The sequence below is a fragment of the Ascidiella aspersa genome, chromosome 2 (genome assembly GCF_963924565.1).
Source record: "Ascidiella aspersa chromosome 2, kaAscAspe10.2, whole genome shotgun sequence".
NCBI lineage: Eukaryota > Metazoa > Chordata > Ascidiacea > Phlebobranchia > Ascidiidae > Ascidiella > Ascidiella aspersa.
In genome coordinates this window covers 8,024,698-8,044,629 of record NC_139448.1, presented here as the reverse complement: position 1 = coordinate 8,044,629, position 19,932 = coordinate 8,024,698, and the positions used below count along the sequence as shown (strand labels likewise).

The 19,932-nt window shown below is 36.5% G+C and overlaps 2 protein-coding genes across 2 annotated transcripts; one reads left to right on the top strand and one right to left on the bottom strand.

The window, feature by feature from the left end:
* Positions 1-916: 916 nt before the first annotated feature.
* Positions 917-5,571, bottom strand: LOC146163389 (proton-transporting V-type ATPase complex assembly regulator TMEM9-like). Its single transcript, XM_083382251.1, has 4 exons — positions 5,400-5,571; positions 4,811-4,963; positions 4,068-4,253; positions 917-2,861 (listed from the first exon to the last, which is right to left on the bottom strand). The coding sequence occupies exons 1-4, from the start codon at positions 5,532-5,534 to the stop codon at positions 2,751-2,753; spliced, it is 585 nt and encodes a 194-aa protein (XP_083238377.1). The 5' UTR covers positions 5,535-5,571; the 3' UTR covers positions 917-2,750.
* Positions 5,572-6,190: 619 nt separating this feature from the next.
* Positions 6,191-17,672, top strand: LOC146163388 (leucine-rich repeat-containing protein 71-like). Its single transcript, XM_083381992.1, has 12 exons — positions 6,191-6,265; positions 6,872-6,966; positions 8,089-8,244; positions 8,506-8,597; positions 8,988-9,124; positions 9,327-9,473; positions 10,230-10,389; positions 11,282-11,455; positions 12,169-12,337; positions 15,251-15,475; positions 16,702-16,823; positions 17,547-17,672. The coding sequence occupies exons 2-12, from the start codon at positions 6,891-6,893 to the stop codon at positions 17,670-17,672; spliced, it is 1,584 nt and encodes a 527-aa protein (XP_083238118.1). The 5' UTR covers positions 6,191-6,265; positions 6,872-6,890.
* Positions 17,673-19,932: the final 2,260 nt, after the last annotated feature.

The following is a 19,932-nucleotide window of genomic DNA, read 5'->3' as shown; positions in this document are numbered from 1 at the left end:
TTGGGATTAGTGACATTGAAATCGGGATAAAAGTCAACAAGAGTTTGTATTTAAAGTCGGCGTAGGTGTTGGTTTGGCTGCTTGAGTTACTTAATGTCAGCTTATAATATTGCTGTTGTTATATAGGTTGCGTAACTGTGCTGAACCTTGCGAGTTGCGAAGTTCAGTGTGGCATCACAGCGTTTCCACGAGCGTTTTAGAACAAGTAGATGTTTTCAGCTTGTAGGCAAGTCAGTTCTTACCTGAGTCGAAAAAAGTAGTTTGCTTGTTAAGCAAAAACTTGTTGTAATAATTGTAAGAATGTCTTCGCGAAGACCAGGAGACAGCGGCTCCAATAAGAAGCCTTCAGCCAACTCACAAAAGCCGGCTGCTGCCAGAAATGTCACCTTCCGATCGTGAGTATCAATAGGTTCATTAATAATTCACCATAGGTTACTTGACAAAACTATGAGTCGTACCTACAAGCAAAACAATACCTCAAAAATGCTGTTGACCAGGAGTAGGCTAAGTAATGGTTTGTAATATAAAAGTTCACGATGTTAGTTGGCAGAACGAAGGTCAGACCAGAATAAAATTTGGCGGTTCTTCTCCGTGATTGCGTCGTTCCAACACTTTTTAAATAAGCCGCAAAGTTGGTAAGACGTTAAAAATTTAAGAACATAATTCGTCATCCAATAAATGCGTGTCAACTTTAACAACTTGACTATGAGGGAACACAGATTGATGAATGTGGCATTAATTGCACCGATATCTACGAATTAGGTAGAAAAACAATGGATTATTTGTATTTAAAAAATTCGAAATGTGGCAACAGTTGGTCTACACTTACTTTCATGATACGATTTTATCCAAGCGAATTTTCTGCAGAACTTCACTTTTAACACAGTACACTTGTTTGTTTTTTTATTGACGTAAACAGACACGAACGACATTGCAACAAACTGGTTACAAAACTTGAAAGGCGAAATACGAATACGTCTTGTGTTATATTACCAGTCGCTGGTAATCATCATAAACTGAGTAATGTCGGCGGCAAAAAGGTTCAACAGAAAATAAAAACTAATTTACTATAAAGCCGATGTTAATGAGGGAACCAAACCCTTGCAGCTATAACTGCGATCTATCGGAAGTGAGATACAAGTATAAGACAAAAAATGGAAAATAATTCTTTTGCTTTTGGGAAAAGCCCGACCTTTGGTGGACAAAATAGCCACATGCTCTGTTTTTAAATACTATCAGGAGGCTAAGAAAGGGCGATGTAAGATTGACGTCAAGTATACATTCCCTTAACGTACAGGATCAGGGTCATAAACGTTTGGCTAAGTGGGATAAACAAGGCGTTTTGATTTGAGAGATCTCAACAGGCGACCAAATGCTATAATATAAGAACGGCAGTGCTTCCATGCTTTTTAAGAAAAAGCAACACGTTGCAGCACTTGAACTCGAAGAAAGAGATCAAGAAGAAGTTTTATAGTATATCAATTTTTTAGGCCAAATGTTCGTCATCTCGACGTTTTTTCTGGGTTCGGATTTTAAACTTTTAACAATACAATTTCAGTCCTTTTAAATACGACTGAGGAAGTACCTTCACACTGTCCCATTTATCAACTGGGAACGCGCAAGCCTTGACGGTATAAAGTGGTCCACGTGCCTCTCGGCATCTCGGCTCCATTGTGCGACCTTACGTTGCGACGAAGACGAGCCGGAATAAACGCCGGCGATCATTCTCCACACAAAGCGAATTGCGCCAACACGCTTAAACCCGACTACAGCGATGGTCATAAGAGATCTTGCTGAATGCCGACTGTAACAACAACGAGTTTGAGCGATTTCGACTCGTTGTATGATGCTGCTTGTCGTGGGGATGAGATGGATAAGCTACCCCTGCTGCTTTGTCAATCTATATAAGCATCAGTATAGCGACATGATGTTATGCTGGCGATTGCCCATCGATGGCCGAGCCTCTTTGGCATTTCAAGGTGTTTGGGGCACGCTTACGAGCGTGTGAGAATGATTCATTGACGTCTCAAACAATACACAGAAACAGCGTTCACACTTTTTGTCCCACTTTTTAAAATGTAGCGGGAAGTACGTCGCGACAATTTGCTATACGCATTATGTAACCTTTAGAGCTTGTGATTAAATCTCTCGTGAATGAACTCTATTTAACGTGCACAAGAAAAGCGTGACTTTTGTGCAAAAGCAGCGTCACACCGATATGGAATTTTTAAATAGATTTCTAAAAGGGAAAGGAATAGATTTTTCCACAAAGCTTATCAAGTCTTCTCTTTTGTGCAAATCGCAGGGGATTCTACAAAAGCAGGTTTCGAGTCTAGAATGAAGAATCCAGAATATGGAATCCTAGTATTTAATTTGATTTTGTCGAATCTAGGGATTCGATATTCTACTTTAAACATTTCCAGTGAATTACACCTTTTTTGCGTTCAAAGATCCAAAAAATCCCTTAAAACTGTGACTTCGTTTTATAAGAACATCGACAAAAAATAAAACAGAGAAGTAAATTCGCTTGGGGCGATAAACACCGGTAAGGTTTACTCGATTCGCCAGACACGAAATATTGCACAGGGATACTCCATCGCACGACACAAAGACACCAAAAACGAAAAGGCTTCAATACAAGTAAAAAGTCGGCCTTGAAAGAAAGGGACATGATAGGGACTGCTGATCTAGCAGTGCTTTGGACTGAGTCTTATCAGCTAACACTGCACACTGCGGAAAGGAAGCTCTTTTCAGTTGAGAATGTCCTGCTTGTCGAAGACGTTGGACTGCTGCTCCTGCACTTGTCGTTTCCACTTTGCCTGCACCATGTTGACGCGTTGGAACACGCTGCTGCGGCCTCCCTGTACAATAATTTATTGTGGTTAGTTTGCCGGGACGAACGGTTTTAGTCGTTGGCGCATTTGTGTTTTTTTCATTTGGGCTTACTTTACTGGAAGCAAGCGACTATTGGCTGGACGGGTAAAGACCTACAAAGCAAACAATATATCATGCGGTCGTAAGGCTGGAGTCCGTTGAACGTTATGAGTAATTTAAATCTAGATTCTAGATTATCGAGTAAAGCTGGCGGTCATCAAGGTTCATTAGGCTCTAAGCGATTTATGCGTTATTTCAGAGGCGCACAAGCCACAACAATAACGTATATTGTGCTTTGCGAAATGTGAAATGGGCGGTGGACCAATGGGAAGGGTCTGGTGAACTTCAAAAAATTGCTGTCACGGGTTTAAACGTGAGCTGAAGATTGAAACCGAAACCTATAATAAACGAACAAAATAACTTTGCTTTGCTGTGTTGCCGACATAACTTTGTATGCACGGAAGTCCAACACAATTCCATATAATACGGCAACAAATGCGTATGTTCAGAATCAGACGTGCTTTACAAAATACTAAACATCGTCACAGGGTCGATTCAACAAAAAAAACAGAGAGAAATCGTCAACGTTGCTGGTTTTTCGTTTGCTAAGAGATGGCAAGAACCTTAAAGCTAGCCAGTATAAGAAGCTTTAAAATACAATGCTACGTGCATAGGGACATCAATCAAGTTGGTATTATTGTTTAAGAGAGGAAATGCTAAAACGGGCGAGCTAACACACAACGCATGAAACGGGTGTGTGGACACTTATTCTGGTATAATGTTGGTCTACATTTTCACACTATGTTTTCTAGAGTTTACCATAATTTGGGAACAATTGGTTCATGCAAAATAATTAAAAATAAAACGGATCATGTGGATAAAATTTGAATAACAACTAAATCGTTAAAACAAACTTTTAAAATCATTATCACACAATATGGTTGTCTTGAATTACTTTAACTGTGGACTAGCAAAGATAAATACTCATTTAAAATACATTTTTTATTAGGAATATTGATACAACCCACTAAGTTCATTTGATTTGGCCTTATAAGTTTTTTTCAAGTGTTTTGATTAACACCAGTGAGTTAATTTCAGTTTGCAGGTTAGTTTTGTGAATTGAGTTAGCGTTTTAGCCAGGCAAATCTTGATAAATTCTTAAACATTGGTGCAACAAGATAAGGCTAACTTACAACCGAGTTTCGATCTGCGTCCCTGCCACCTGCCTCTGAAAGTTCGGTGACGTCATCTCGGAGAGGTTGATGTCTTCCCTTGTTGCTGCCGTCGCTGCAGCAGTTTGTAATTAGGTCAATGATCATCATGAAGATCATGTAGACCACCAGTAGCGAGACTACGACTAGAAAGATGTAGACCACAACCTGTGAAGGAGAAATTTTTAGTTGTAAAGCATAGCTGTGTTAATGTAACTACAACAGTGTTAGTTGCCCATCTTAAGCCATAGTGAACTGTTGAGTTCTGTGTAGCTAAATTGTTTGGGGTTTGACAGCAACACATATCAGTTGTCAAGTTAATAACTATGCATGCCTAACATACGATTACACAGTCTGATGTAAGCAATATTAAAACAAATATGTGTACAGCACTCCCTTTACTAAACTACAAACATTTACCAGTTTATAAACACAAGTTTTAAGCAGTTCTAATACTGGTATTCGTTGGTAGTGGGTACCGAAATACTGATGTTACTGGCTACGTTTTTTGTTTTGTGTTCGGCTTTTAATCGAATTACACTACTTAATTATAAATAAACACTTCAAATAGAAAATATTGGTTCTGAGAAATGACACACCGCCAATAGGAAAACTGGTAAATCTTGCCAAAACACCTAACAATATTGCATTAGTTTGATAAGCATACGTATGTACTAAAATTTATAATGGCATTATATTTTACTTTGATCTCCAAGAAAACATACCTGCATGGTTTTGGTGCTGCGTACTTCATATTTGCACTCGCAAAGGTAACAATATGGATCAACATCTTCTTCTTTAATAGTGGTTCCCTTTAACTTCGGGACGACCACACTTAAGCAGTTGCAGTCGTCGTGAAGGGTGTTGTTTTTGTAAACCTGTACAGTAAATAGAGTTTAGCGAAAAATTAGTGTCAAATATAAACCTTAAAACAATTAAACCAAACAAGGTGTAAAGTAAGTTTTAAAATAAAAAATACTTCATAAAAAAGGGTCCTGTTTACAGCGCTGGTCTAGAATCCTATCGCGTGTTTTACAGTAACGAAACGAGTTGACAAAATTGAAGTTGTAATCTTAAAATAAATATGGGAGAATAAATATAATTATAATACTTGACCAACTTAAAACCAAATGCTAACTGGGATGTTAGTCCAAATAATGTTCCTGGACAAAAAAGTGGTAGGATTCTAGACCTGTTACCATCTTTATTAAATAACTATGTGTTTTTCTCATCTTTTATTAAATAACTAAATTTTATTTGTCTTTTGCAAAACACCAAGTTTGTTGAAAATGAGAGCTTTAACACAGAACTCACTTTAGCAGGTACATTGTGGTAGGAAGAACACGTACACTTGCATCTTAAATCCTCATACTTTACCATGCCAGGTTCCAAGGCAAAACAAGGGGCGACAATACAAAGCAACAAAACGAAAATTACGCTGTTCGCCATTTTCCTGTTTAAGCACTGGCAAGGTAACAGCAACTGCGGGCCTACAAAGGTATTAACATGCGTTATAACAACACGCCAAATCGAGCGCCAGATCAATTTTGACTACTCACAAAGCAATAAAGCTAATAAATAGATAGGAACAAAAAAATAGTTATTTTACTTGTGTTACTTTTCGATAGTTTTCACTTTCGGGGATTGTTAATCACAAGTTTACAGAAAACTTTCGATCATGGGATTTAACGTTTTTCTCATTGGACAAGGATTTTTTAAACCTTTTTTTATAAGTTCGTATTTTGCAAATTATGGTTGTAAACAAGTTATAAAGTGCAACAATGAAACATGCACACACATATGTGTGTTAACAACTAAGATTGATCAACAAATTCGGTAAGTCTGCAATGGCTTTTGGTGTACTAAAGTACAACAAATGGCAAAAATTAAAACAATTTAAAAACTTTTTTTCATGTCCAGAAAATGTGTAAATTCTGCTAACAATTGGCAATTGTATCTGAAATATTTTTTTGATCATGTCATTATTTTATATTTGCTTTTTCAAGTTTATTACAAATAGTAATCCATAATAGAACTCAGAATAAACCGATACTATTAGTTAGCCGCATGAAGTCGCTGTCTCCCACAATATTTCGTTACTATAACAACGTGTGAGACTAGATTGGTTTTGCGGTTTTTAACTGACTTTTTGTTTTCTGCAACAGGGAGTTTATTCCCAGGTAATTGTGGTTTTATATTTTAGACCGTTGTTAACGTGACAAGGTTTTATGTATTTTAGTTTTGTGTAAAGCTTGTTTTTGTCTGCGGTGAGACGATCTAGTTTATGATAAAACCACCAGCCTTCGCTTCGGTAACGACAGTGTTGTTTAAATTAAACTATTTCAAAAAATAATGGAGTCGAATGGTGCATAAATGCATCCCTGTGATTTTAAACATGTCCTTGTGTGTTTGTGATTTAAAAACGCTTTACTTGTATATATATTAGCTGTTTGTTGTGTAATAATTGTGGTTACTGATTAGTGTACTGAAAGGTATACATACAGTGACACCGACACACATATTATGCGTGTACAACAAGTGTAATATGGCTGAAAGTCAGTCATAATTTTTAACCCCATCTCAGGATAGTTGTCTTTCTAAACTGGCCTTGCTTGCATCATTGATCAAGATTTGTTTAGTCTCTTAAAGGCTTCATGCATAGCTTTAGTTAGATTAGAAAACTTAATGAAGATTGGTTCTGAAACTTTGTTCAAGTTAATCCTTAACTTTAATGAAAAACGTTTGCAGTGTAAAATAACTCCTAACATCCAGAAATGTATTTGCAGGGTTGCAAGAAAAATCAGAATGGGCAAGCGAGTTGAGAAAGCTTTACGAGGGGGAGCCCCCACTTCTGCATCTTCCAGGGCTGGCGATGATTGTTGTAAGTTTTTGCTCAAACTATTAAATAAATACAAATGTTTTTAAATACTACAATGAAAGCCTTTTCCAAGGCATTTGGTTGGACCCTCTAGAGCAGTGGTTCTCAACTGGGGTCCACGGTCTATTTGGGGTCCGCCAGACAATTTTCTGGGACCGCGGAGCACCTAACAAAATATCAACACGACGCTCCTAGGAAAGTAAATTTTTTGTGCAATTAAATTCTCTGGCAACTTACTTTTCCAAACCAAGCTAATTATTATTATTAGTTGTTCATTCACGTTATTGTTAAGTTGCACAGTGTTGCGCTGTACTAATGAGAATTCCGTTTTTACAGCTTTCTGCACTGCCACCATGGGCTACGGTAGTTTTAAAACTGTTTGTGATTGCTTCACTCAAATAAGTGATTCGTTAGAGGTTAACATAGCCGAGCTGATAGCAAAAGAAGCAAGTGCACACGTTCCATTGATACCATTAAAAACAATGTGTTGTTTTGTGTTTATTGGGTATATTTTTAAGGGACCGTGAGCAATTGAAAAATTACTGTGGGACCGTTGCGTAATTTAAAAAAAAAAGTTTGAGAACCACTGCTCTAGAGGTTTCCGGTGTGCAGTGATATATGAGCCACTATCAATGTCCAGTATGGCCTCTAAGGTGCTATATTCTACACATTTGTTTTTATATATGTTTAATTTAGCATAAACTATCAAATCACATATTTTTTAACTGTTTTGCTCAATTTTCTGTGATATTGATTTTATTTTAATAATTTACAGCCAATTTACTTTTGGCAATGCCTAAAACCCTGCTCGATTTGAACAAATTGCGGTTTCAATGAAATATGTGCCTGAGTGGCATTTAGCAATTCTAAACAAAACACTAAATTCCTGATACAAAATATTCATTTTTACTACATGGCAACTTTAAAAACAATCAATTTTTTGTCTACTTTATCAATTAATTAGGCGTTTTTTAAGTAGAAAGATAAAAAAATTGTTAAATTCAAAATTTAATATGCAAAATGTTTAGGATATAATTTTATAATCGCAAAAATTTATTGGACCTGTCCCCTTTATTTTTAAATATTTTTGCTTTAACAAGAAAAAAAATAATTAATTTTCTACAGCCACACCAGAGCCATACTCATGCACCGGTAACTTTGCTGATGACTTCGCAGAGTTGTGGCAGCGAGCTGGTTTAGACAAAAATCATATTCCAGTTGTGAAGCCAAGAGCAAAGCGGCCAGCAACACCAACTGTTGATGATGCTAAAACCACAGCCGGTACTTTCTGATGTCTATAGAAAAAAATAGAATCAGGCTTATATATTATATACAGGGCTAACACATCTTTCATTTATGTATTAGTTTTTAATGTTGTTAATTACCTGGTTTTAAAAAGTTAGCACATTAGGATTTACAAGTTCTAAGATATTAGTGAACAGAAAACTTTACTTGCAAGATATACCACATGCATCTTTGCATTCGGTCAATAAAAACAATAGCTTGAAAGCTCATATTTAATTACATAATTTGTTTTATCAGAGGAAGAGGCCAGTGAAGTGGTTGAGGAAGAACCAGCTCCAACAACATACACCACTGTCGACAATCTAACCATTCAACGTCCAAGTATTCAGGTGCAATTAGATTATGAGTTTATTGTAAATCTGTTTCGTTAAAAATAAACTAACCAAAACAATACTTTAATTAAGTACTCTCCTAGCAAAAAATGACTATAGCGATTTACACAACTTTCAAGTTTAAGAAATTCATCTTACTAATTTTTCGTATATTGTGTAATAACAAAAATAATATATTTTGATAACTGTTCATTCCTCATATAAATAAACTTCAAAACAATTAAAAAAAAGTCCAACATTTTATTCATTGTTTTACATAATTAAAGTTTTTGTTAAGTATTATTGTTTTAAAAATGTAAAAAAATGGCAAGTCATTTTTATTTAAAATTATGAATTTAAACCCATAACCTAACTTCATAGATTAATTTCCAATTGTGATCCCTGAAGGTTGAATTTGATGTTGAAGAAACCAAGCAGATGCAGATCAACCACGCCAAAGAGATTTTCATCAGAAGTTGGAGATTGGAGGAGAAAATAGTTGGTGTCTTGAAGCAATGTGGGCTTGATCGACTTCAGTGTATTAAGTAAGTGATATTGAGTTAAAGTGGAAAATTGTTGGCTATTTCATTATGTTAAACATGTTGAAGAAATGAGACCTCACTACTAAATTTTGACTTAATATTTTTTTTATGTTTCAAGTTTATGTATTGCAGGACAGCAGGAGAATAAAATAATTTCTATGTGAGGAATTCTTTCTCAAATTTTTTCCTTAATTGTTACTTTTAGCCTATGGAACGTTGGACTATCAGAATGCGGCCTCAAATCCCTTGCAGGATTTCTTCCCAATCTGTCGAGCTTGCGAACCCTGGTCCTTGACGGAAATCCTCTGCCAGAAAATGAACCTTTCTACCACTTGATTGCAGAGGATAGCTCGTGAGTGTTCGTGATTTTGCTTTGCCATGGTAACGCTATCAGTTTTGTTTTTTCGGCCACCTTTTAGCTTTGTGACAAGATTAAGAAATGTTGTGACGTTTGATCTAAAAACGATTTATTTTTTTCCAACCTGTTATCCATAAACTTTATCTCATATTTACGGTAAAGGCTCTGTAGGTTTAATTCTTTTGCAATTACCTTAATAAGACTTTACGAATGGAACTGCAGCATCTCAAAATGCTATAATGCCCACAAGTGTTTTTGGTTAAAACCAGCGCTGTGAACAAATCATTTTGAAATAACTCAAGAACCTGTTAAGTCATTTGTAAAATACCTTGAATCAAAGTCGAACCTATTGGAGCAAATAACAAGTCAAGCCAGACTCCAAGTCATCGGTTGTTCAAGTCAAGCCTCAGTCCAGTCATAATTGGGGCAAGTCAACTTCAAGCCTATTCACTGATATAAAAAAATAAACGAATTATTAAAACTGGCAAACTCGACCGATTATGAGCAATAATTCAAGTGAAAATTCCCATAAACCAACATTTATCAATCAAATTGTAGAGATAACCCAATTAAATTAAAAAAAAAGCTTGATGAAAACACTTCTTTTCGACCCAGGTCATTTTTCCAAAAGACTTTCGTCAATTTAAGTCATTAGTACAAATGACTTACACTAATTCATTTTAAAACAGTAACTTAAGTGTACTTAAGTTGTTACAACATTGGGGGTAAAACAATGTTATTTTTCCCTAGGATCCAGCACCTGTCATTGCGCAACAACAAAATAACAGACAAGGGCGCAGAATCCATCTCGAAGTGTTTAGGAAACGCCCTGACTCAGAACCGAACCCTCACCACAATCAACCTCAGCTACAATCATATCGGTGACAAGGGGGCGGCCAGCATTGCTCAGGTAAGCTGAATAACAGTGTAGGTTTGTTAAAGAATTACACCCACGCCCGCGGCAGAACGAAACCTAACAAGGTGAGCAAAGTCATTTACTTAAAAAGCGGATTTCTCACTCGTTTTGCTGTTACGAAAAAGTAAAAACAAAAAAATTCTGTCGTGGATATTTCTGCGCATTTGACTTTTTTATACCGTTGATCCTAATACTATGGTATAAAAGATAGTACGCCGAAAGCCATTGCAGACTCACCATATCTGTTGATCTATGATGCAAGCAGGGCAGGCTAGAAAAACAACTAGCCTGCAGTGAGGTTCGAACTCACGACCTCTGGTCAAGCCGGGATCGTCGCTCTACCAACTGAGCTATGCAGGCTGAGAGAGGAGCGAGTCGAGAAACAACCATACGCCAATGCTTGCTCAATATGTTAGTAGCCTACAAGCAATTCAATTGAAGGGGATCCACAGTACCATATCATTTATTCAATGAAACATGCACACATATGTGTGTAATATAGCTGCATAGCTCAGTTGGTAGAGCGACGGTCCCGGCTTGACCAGAGGTCGTGAGTTCGAACCTCACTGCAGGCCAGTTGTTTTTCTGGCTTGCTCTGCTTGCATCATAGATCAACAGATATGGTGAGTCTGCAATGGCTTTCGGTGTACTAATTACACATAAGCCGTAATCGTTGGTCAAAAAGCAACTTAAGAAGGGCCAGATCTCAGTTATTAACTTATTAAACACATATGTGTGATGTTTCATTTTATAACAGATGTTCTGTTTTTCACATATGTGTGATGTTTTCATTTTATAACAGAGTTCTGTTTTAATTGCATTGTATAGGTGTTATTGTGTATTCTAGATAAATCTTATCTTCCTCCCAATCTCCTCCTTCATCCAGGGATTACGGATGAACCGCTCCCTCCTCTCTCTCTCCCTCGCATCCAACGACATCTCGGACCTCGGATGTCAGGCCATCTCGTCGGTCCTCCAACGCTTCCCTCTCACACACCCGGAAGTCGTGCACAGGAGGAAATTAATGTCGCAGCAGGGATTCTACGCGCGCCACGGATCCGTGAGTTTTATTCAGCTCTCTGCGTTGACTTTGAATACCCCGTTAAAATACTGAAAATAGGTTCTTCTGGTATTTATTTGATGTCCAACGTTTGGGATAACTACTCAGAAAGCCTTTGTCAGGAAATGTAACCCGCCGAAGGCTTTCTGGGTCGTTATCCGATTTGTACGGAATTTATACATATAGTCTTTTTTTTCGTGAAATGAATGGAGTTTATTTCGTGATTTTTGTTAAATGGCTGTAGTTAATTTTCTCATTTTCTTGAAATAATTGAAGTTTATTTCCTGATTTTGAGAAATTGGCTGCAGTATATTGCGTGATTAAAAAAAATAATAATAACAATTACTGGAAAAAGCCGGGAGTTAATTTCCTGAGGTTTTAAATGTTTGAAATTAAAAAAGGTTTAGTTAATTTTTGATTTTTTTAAAATGATTGCAGTTTCTGTGAATTTTGTGAAACAGTTGAATATATTTTTCTACCTTAACATACTAGAAACCGTAATAATCTGCCCTGTTGGCCACTGCCTCAAAAAACTGCCACATTTCGTAAAAGTTAAACGCTTTAGATCCGACGTCTTTTTTTGTTTGTGGAATACAACACAGATGGTTGCTGCGCGAAGGTTAACGACAATTACAGATGTCACAGTAAAAAGTAACCCGCGTACAGATACAAGTTTGAAACAACATAATACCACCCTCTTCCTAATTCACTAGGCTCCAGGCTCACGTCGGGGCGACTCCAAGGACCGTCCTGGCAGCAACAGGAGTGGATCTCAGATGGCCGCAGCTAGAGCAAGTCGTGGTTCGTCCAAGAAGAAGGACCCCAAGAAGGGGGAGGCGCCAGAAAAGCCGTCCAAAAAGGACGCCGGTGGAAAGAAGGGAGGTGGGTTCCGTGTGACGTAGGGTAGCTTATGACGTAGACGCGCTTATGACGTAGGGACGTTATGGCGCAGGGAATATCATTGACGAAGGGACGTATTGTAAAGAGGAATGTGCGATAAACCCGGTTCTCGATGTCTGGTCGTAGTGGTAGCACGAAACTGCTTTCATTTGGCATTCCAGATACGGTTTGCGATCAAACTAGATTTCCACTTTTAATTTTTGTTTCAGAAAATAAATTATTGACAACCACGCATAACTAATTTAATGATGACCCGAATACATAACAAACTATCCTTTGAAGAAAATACAATGGGCGAGATAGCACTTAAAACATGTGCTATGTGATCTGTCTTTTCTGACATTTTGATGTTTTGTTATGTGTTACGGCAACGTATAGACTTATTTCTGTAAACTGTATAGAACTATAGATGGACATCATGTTGATCAAGATATTTCCATAATAACTTGTATCATCTTCAGTTAATATGAGTAAAAAGTAAAAATTAAAGCATCACTTTTATAAGGTGGGACGCAATTATTATTATTTACCAGTTCGTATCGAAACGTCTTTTTAAGATCATATCAATCTACTCGACCTTTTTGGCTTTGCAATTCATTATCAAGATACTTTACAGATCCGTACAAGGTCTACCCGTTTAAAGGTGATAGATATCAATAAACTATAAAATATCAGCGCATCACCTATTGATCTGTATTTATTGTCTAATTCAGTGGTTCTCAACCTTTCTTCTCTCGTGGCCCATTTTCGTTGCACAAAAGTTCTATGGCCCAATAATTTTGGTGAAAGAACAAACTATAAACAATGTTTATGACAAAAAATAGCGGAGCATATGTCAAAACAGATTATTTATTTAACCGTGCATTAGTGAGCTACCGGTACTTGCTTCTGAACAATAAATTTACGTTTCATTTACATTCCTTGTTAATTCCTTCCGAAGCCAATATTCCTGTAAAAATTAAGTATAGCGACACAGATTAAACTAAATTCTTTAATAAATCTAGCCTTTTTAAATTGGTCTGTGGCCCACCTAAAATGTTCTTATGGCCCATCAGAGAGCCATGGCCCACTGGCTAAGAACCGCTGGTCTAATCGCTTTACCTTGTCTGTCTCTGCAATTCTAATCAAATATTATTTTACTGATTTTTCCAAAAGAGCTCGCCAAAATGGCTTCGAGGCGTAAGTGTACTGCACGAGCATTTACTTCGATATTGTTTTCAATATAATTTTGACAATTTAGTTTATAATTTGTTGCACGTTTGCATGCCCGGACTCGAAAAATAAACAGAGGCGCGAAGCATGCCTATTTGTAAAGTTTAATTTTATTTTTCATTTTATTTTATTTTCTGTTTATTTGTTCAAAAGTGTATACTTTTTATTTGTTTGTTTTTAGCATTTTATTTTGTTTTACCGCATATGTTTAGTTTTGAAGCATATAACCTACTAACTCTAATATATCATATAGGTAAATTTGCAAATTTACAAAGTCAGCGAATTGAACAGAATTATGAACAGTTTAAAATATATTGCATGACGTAAGCATAGCATAATATTACTTGTTTAATACAACCAAAAGGAATAAATTAGTAAGAACACTGTGTAAGATATGCAAGAATGATAGAAAACTTGTACACAGCATGTTACTTTACCTATAGCCGATAAATTGGGTTGGTCAATGGGAGTATTTTATATTTAGAATTTACCCTCGGTTAAAATACTTGATGCTAATGGAAGACTCACATTAGAAAAAACAAACAAATACGGACGAACTTTTAGTTTTATGTATTTTCGAAAAGAGACATCCAATTATTTGATTCGAGTAAATTCGGTAACAATTTGGAAAAACATATGTTTCGTAAAATACCTTATCTTCTCAATAATTTTTTCAGTTCTTTTCGGTAGGCAAACAAAGATTTTCGAGGAGAACGCATAACTTGAAATGCAAATTATGTCATTTTCCGCCAATGCAGTTTCAACCAATTTTTAAAAAATGTGTAAGAAAATCACATTGAAATTTAAATCTTACATATTCAGATTTCATCCATTTCCATCCTAGTTTTGGAGTCCCGTGTTAAAAATTCAAACATAATAAAAATTATATTCTTGAAATGCGTTTTTTATCCTGATTAACCTAATTTTAGTTTTCTTCTTGTTCCTATTATATATTAAAAAAAAGCAAAGCTGACCATAACAATTAAAAAAATAAAATAATTTTACTTTTTCGGCTCGTTATTCGGAATTCTCTGTTAACGAATCAAAAACTTAAAAAAAAAAATATATATATATATATAAAAAATAGTAGGCTAACTTTCCACTCTTTTTTGTTGTTGCTTTACCAGGACAATTCAAAAAAGAATAAACATCTCTTACTAATGAATAATTGTCGCCCCGTTTCACCCAATGTTGGCATTCTTAACTTAACAAATAAAAATAGGTAAATAAGAGTAAACTTTGCACTTGTTTTTTCCTTGTATTTCTCCCTAGTATTAAAAGAATTTAAAGAATGCTTTGCCTGTACTTTTCGCCACATTTTAAACCCTAATGTCATTTTTGAACAGTACAATTAAAAAAAATAACTTATTTTAATAATGTATATTTTTACGACACATGTTCACCCAGTTTTAATTTCTAACCTTAACAAATAAAAAAAAGTTTGAAAAAGAGTAAACGTTGCACTCCTTTTTCTCTTGTATTTCACCGTTTTAATGCCTTGCCTGTATATTTCACCATCTTTTGAACCCCGATATATTTTTTGGCTGGAACAAATCACAAAAAAAAAACTATTTTACTAATAAATATACTTTTTCGACCTGCTTTCACCCAATTAGGCAATCTACCCTTAACAAATAAAACGTATAAAAAGAGTAAAAACATTCCGCACTTATTTTTTGCCAGTATCAGTAACCAACGACTCTCCGACCAAGGGGGGCAGGGGAAAGAAGTCGGGAGGGGGTAAGGAGGCAGGGGGCAAGCGGCCCCAGGCGCAGAGCAACCCCCAGGACTCGGACATGCCCGACTCCCCCGAGTTCGTGCACCCCCTGCTCGACCCCAACACCGAACACACAGACGGCAAGGTGTTTGTCCCCGGATGTATGACGCTCATCAACCTCAACTTGTCGCGTGAGTGTTTCACAAACATTTGTAGTTTTACCGGTGTTTTAAACAAAATCACTGTAGTTTTACCGGTGTTTTAGACAAAATCAAGTCAAGTGTTTTTTGTAAAATAACTTAAGGCCTGGTCAACTCTTTTGCAAAAAATACCAAGTCAAGTCTCAGTCCAAGTCACCAGTTACCCAAGTCAAGTCAGTTCATTAATTATTAGAGCAAGTCAATTTCAAGTCAAGTCATTGACATATAAATAAAGCGCAAACTATTAAATTGGTAAAATCTTCCGATTATGGGAAATACCTCAACTAAAAAAACAAACAAAAAACATAATATGCAGCAGGCAAATTGTTTTATGTGCAAAATTGAGATTTATATCCCAATTTTTATATTACGTTATTGTGTCGTTTTACTTTGCGTAGTGTTGTTGCCTTCCCTGGTAAAGGCGTGCAAGGTAGCCCAAACGTTGAGAAAATTAAATAAGTATACCGGAGGAGCTTCTTTTTAGTGTGTCATACCTGGTAGCAGCAGCCATAGCAGCATATTTATTAATTTCCTCGTGTTTTGTAAAAACGTCCTTGTTGGCCAAAAAGTTTTAATTTCAGACCTACTATGGATAAGTTTTAAACGATGTTTCGACAGTGAAAGTACTTTATATTTCAAATATGACACCTTTTAAATTACCTGTAAATCACTGTACGAATATTAAAAAAAGGTTTGTCGTTTTGATATGCAATTTTCGGTTGAAATGCATATTTTTAAAACTAATACGGAAAGTATAATAAAAGAGGGCTTTTTTTGGCAATCACCACAATTTTAACTATGGACTTCACTACATTCCTTATTTTAAAAATAATTTATTTTATCCTTGAAATTAACTAAAGTTGTTAAATTTTTCTGCTGACTTATTCTGGGTAGTCAATGTCAAATTTCTGTTATCAATCAATGGTAATGATGGACATCTATTTTTATTAAATTTAAATTTTAACGAAGTTGGCCTGTTCTTTAAAACTAAAAAAAACTTGTTAAGGTTAATACAACACGTTAAGGTTAATACAACCGCATTGAACAAATTTATTTTTCTAAAAGAAAAATACTTGATAGTTCGCAAAAAATAACGTGTCAACAAACCTTTTTTCTAATAATCCATTCTCCTGGGAATTTCATTCAAAGAATTAAAAAGACGTGAAATAGACGAAAGCCACCACTTGCTTTTGGCTATTAACATTTTTTTGCTCCAGGTAACAAGATCGGAGGAGCGGGGATGAAGGCTCTCCTCACTGCCATCCAGTTCCAAGTAACGAGACGCAGGATGGTCATGGACTCGCCAGTCGCTCCTGGGTTGCTCAAGATACACCTACAGGTCAGTGACTGCGTACCTGTTAATCATAACGCTTGGCAAAATAACAAGCAACTATATAGTACACTATAAGGATGGTCATGTTTTATAGTACACTACAAATAGGCACTTTTTAGGTACACGTTTCTGCCAATAAAAGTTGCGCAGTATGCAAAATTATAGATTTGTTTTAATTGATCGCGTGTTGTGCCACTTAAGCATGTCCGATATATCGTATCACAGCCGATACCCAACTCGTCTGATTGAAGGTATCGGTGAAAATTTGATTCAAAACTAATACAGGAATTTCAGCTGTGATCTGCGATCAACCGCAGCTATTCTATACCTTGAAAAGTATTTATCAAAGATGAGTAGGTTAACAACTGAAGGCAAATAAACCTAAAAACCTTATTATTATTGGCCTACCGTTACTTGTCAACCCTACCGTTACTTATTATTGGCACATTCTGCAAAACTGGACGTGTTTGATGGAGGATTGTTTGTAAATTTGTTGTGTTTTAAATTATCCCTCATCTTGATGTCGCGCCCTCGGTCCCAACCAACTAAGCTGTGAACTTAAATAACTTAATACGCAAGTTACATTAAAAACAATATGTTTCCGACAGAAAATGAATGTTAAAGCCAATACAGTAAAGTATAGCATGCACGTTTTGAATAATTTCTAATTCAGTTTTGGAAAAAATATTTTTTCGAATATCAAAAAAAAATCTGATTTCCTTTTACCAGAGAAACCTGGTATCCGACGAGCACCCGCTTTACGTCAGCATCCTGGACGCTATGACGTCACGGGACCCGATGTACAAGCCCGAGGCCAAGTCGCCCGAGGAAGACGTTCAGTCGGTGGCTAGCTAAACTTTCAAGGTCGCAAGGGAATTTTTGTGCGTGTTGCTCGTTGTGTAACAGGTCTCATTAGGATTCGCCACTGTGTGTCTGTTTTTTGTCGTTGTTTGGGATTATGAGGTTCGAGCATGCTTCATCCTAGAAAAGGTTAACCATTTTGTTTTATTTTTCGCTTTTGGAGCGTCAACTTGAAAGTACAATTTGACAACAATCCCTCATTTACTTTAAGTTTTTGAAAAAGACAAATACGGCTATCAGACAGGAGCATTTTGAACGGTGATTCTCCCTATAGGCGATTTTAATACAACATGGAATATTGTGGTGTGGATTACCGGTATCTGCCGTCTTGTGTGTAACCACGCCTCTAATTTATAACGCCACTGTGTACATTTTGTGTTTCTATTGAAGTATTTGGCAAATGGCATTATGGGGTTTGGGCATGCTTTACCCTTTAAAAGGTGAACTGATTTTGCCCAAGGATACTACCTATATGCGTTTTTTACATCGGCCAACCTTCTAAGTGGTTTGCTGAAATCAACTGGCCTTTGTGTGTAGCCTAACTGATTCGCCACTACACTTTTCTGTTTTTCTGTTTTTCGTAATCGTTACTGTTACGGATTCCGTCACTTTTCTTACCGGGGTAACTCATTATGTCGTCTACCTATGTTTAATTGCTGTACAACGGGGAAACCTTGAGGAGGTTGCTTTCTGAAATCCACTGACCTATTAAAGATTTTATGTGCAAGCAAGGCAATTTTATAGAAGTTTATCTGCTGTGAATAAGGACTTAAAAAGAGACTTATGTCACTGATTCAGAATTTCGCCGTTATTGTATTGCTCCAATTTAAACATCAGTAATTTTACTAGAGTTGCCCTAACGACTTGTTGATTTTAAGCGATTGATATTTCTCTACAGCTTCGCCACTGTACACGTATGTTGCTGTTTCAAGTTGCCTGTTAACAGTTCCGCTATTTATTTTTTTGATGGGGGTAACTTACACGGATTGTTCGTCGGTAAAACTACTTGTGTATATGATTAAAGTTTACTGGAAACGCAACATAAATATGAAGAATGTCCGTATACCTATGTAATGTCCATCTGAAGTCGCCCTGGCTTGCGATAAGGGCATTCTTTACAGATGCACCAGGTGGCTTTGGAAAATTAAAATTCGTAGGCTTATACCAATGAATTTCGCCCAGGCAAATGAAAGCTACTTAACTTGCTGGCAAAACATCCATAATAGACCGGATAATTTTGGTAGGCCTACACCCGAAAGACCCCTCTATACTGTGCGTTGGTATATACGCCGTTCGCGTATGACACTCATTTGGCAAGTAAATCTGGTTTTCGAAAATATGTTAATAGGTTTGACGTAGTGTCGCTAAGGTGATCATTCGGTCGAACATGTAAAGAAAAAGGCGAAGCATCACAGTGGCATTTTTTATTGCGCTTAAAGTTTATCCGTAACATCTTTTAACACTGATTAAGCGGTAATTTTACTGGTATTTCCACTTCTACTGATTGGCGCCGCATTGTTTGTGCTATTCGTGTTTGTAAGCTTCCCAACGTTTAACTGGAAATCTGTAACGCGTATACGCACCGTAATGAGTGACGTGGCATGTTTTACATTCTGAATAGCCCGAAAATCGTTGGCGTTGTTTTAGATGACATTTTGGCCCTTCTTGTCACTGTACCTTGCCGAAAAACGACTCGTTATGTACGCAAGAACTGGTCCACGTATAGACACTAATATACCACACCTTGACGGGTTTGTGTTACCTCTTGCAAAAGCGCCAGTATTTCATTTAAATATAATTTTGTTTCGGTTTTTGATTATTTTAAGTGGCCGTCTACAAACATTCGACTCTGTTTTTCAAGATTGTTTCGCGACAATTTAGTTCGAAGAAGCCTTTCTTCATTTTTTCGCCAATTATTCTTTCACCAGACGTTAATTCACAGCCCCAAATTTTTCCTGTTTATTTTTTCAACTCGTTATTTTGTGGCAAATCTTTCAGCCCCTATACCTAATTTACACGTATGGTTCCAGCCGACGTATTTCTGCTTTGTTTTTTCGTATAATTTGCACTGTGCCGAAATAATATACTCTTCTACAGTCTCACCTTGTTGCCATAATACCGTAAAAGAATTTACGCCTAAAGTGTACAGTTTACAGTATACACTATATACTGTGATGAAAGTAAGCCAAAATCGCCGCGAACGGCGTTTCGTTAAAATAACTTTTGCAAGCATGCTGCATTGGTAAAATAGTTA

Coding starts and splice junctions, on each gene's coding strand:
- LOC146163389 (XM_083382251.1), bottom strand. CDS start 5,534: ATGGCGAACAGCGTAATTTTCGTTTTGTTGCTTTGTATTGTCGCCCCT. Junction 4,964..5,399: donor ACCACAATGTACCTGCTAAA/GTGAGTTCTGTG, acceptor TTTACTGTACAG/GTTTACAAAAACAACACCCT. Junction 4,254..4,810: donor GCAGCACCAAAACCATGCAG/GTATGTTTTCTT, acceptor TCTCCTTCACAG/GTTGTGGTCTACATCTTTCT.
- LOC146163388 (XM_083381992.1), top strand. CDS start 6,891: ATGGGCAAGCGAGTTGAGAAAGCTTTACGAGGGGGAGCCCCCACTTCT. Junction 8,598..8,987: donor TTCAACGTCCAAGTATTCAG/GTGCAATTAGAT, acceptor TGATCCCTGAAG/GTTGAATTTGATGTTGAAGA. Junction 10,390..11,281: donor GGGCGGCCAGCATTGCTCAG/GTAAGCTGAATA, acceptor TCCTTCATCCAG/GGATTACGGATGAACCGCTC.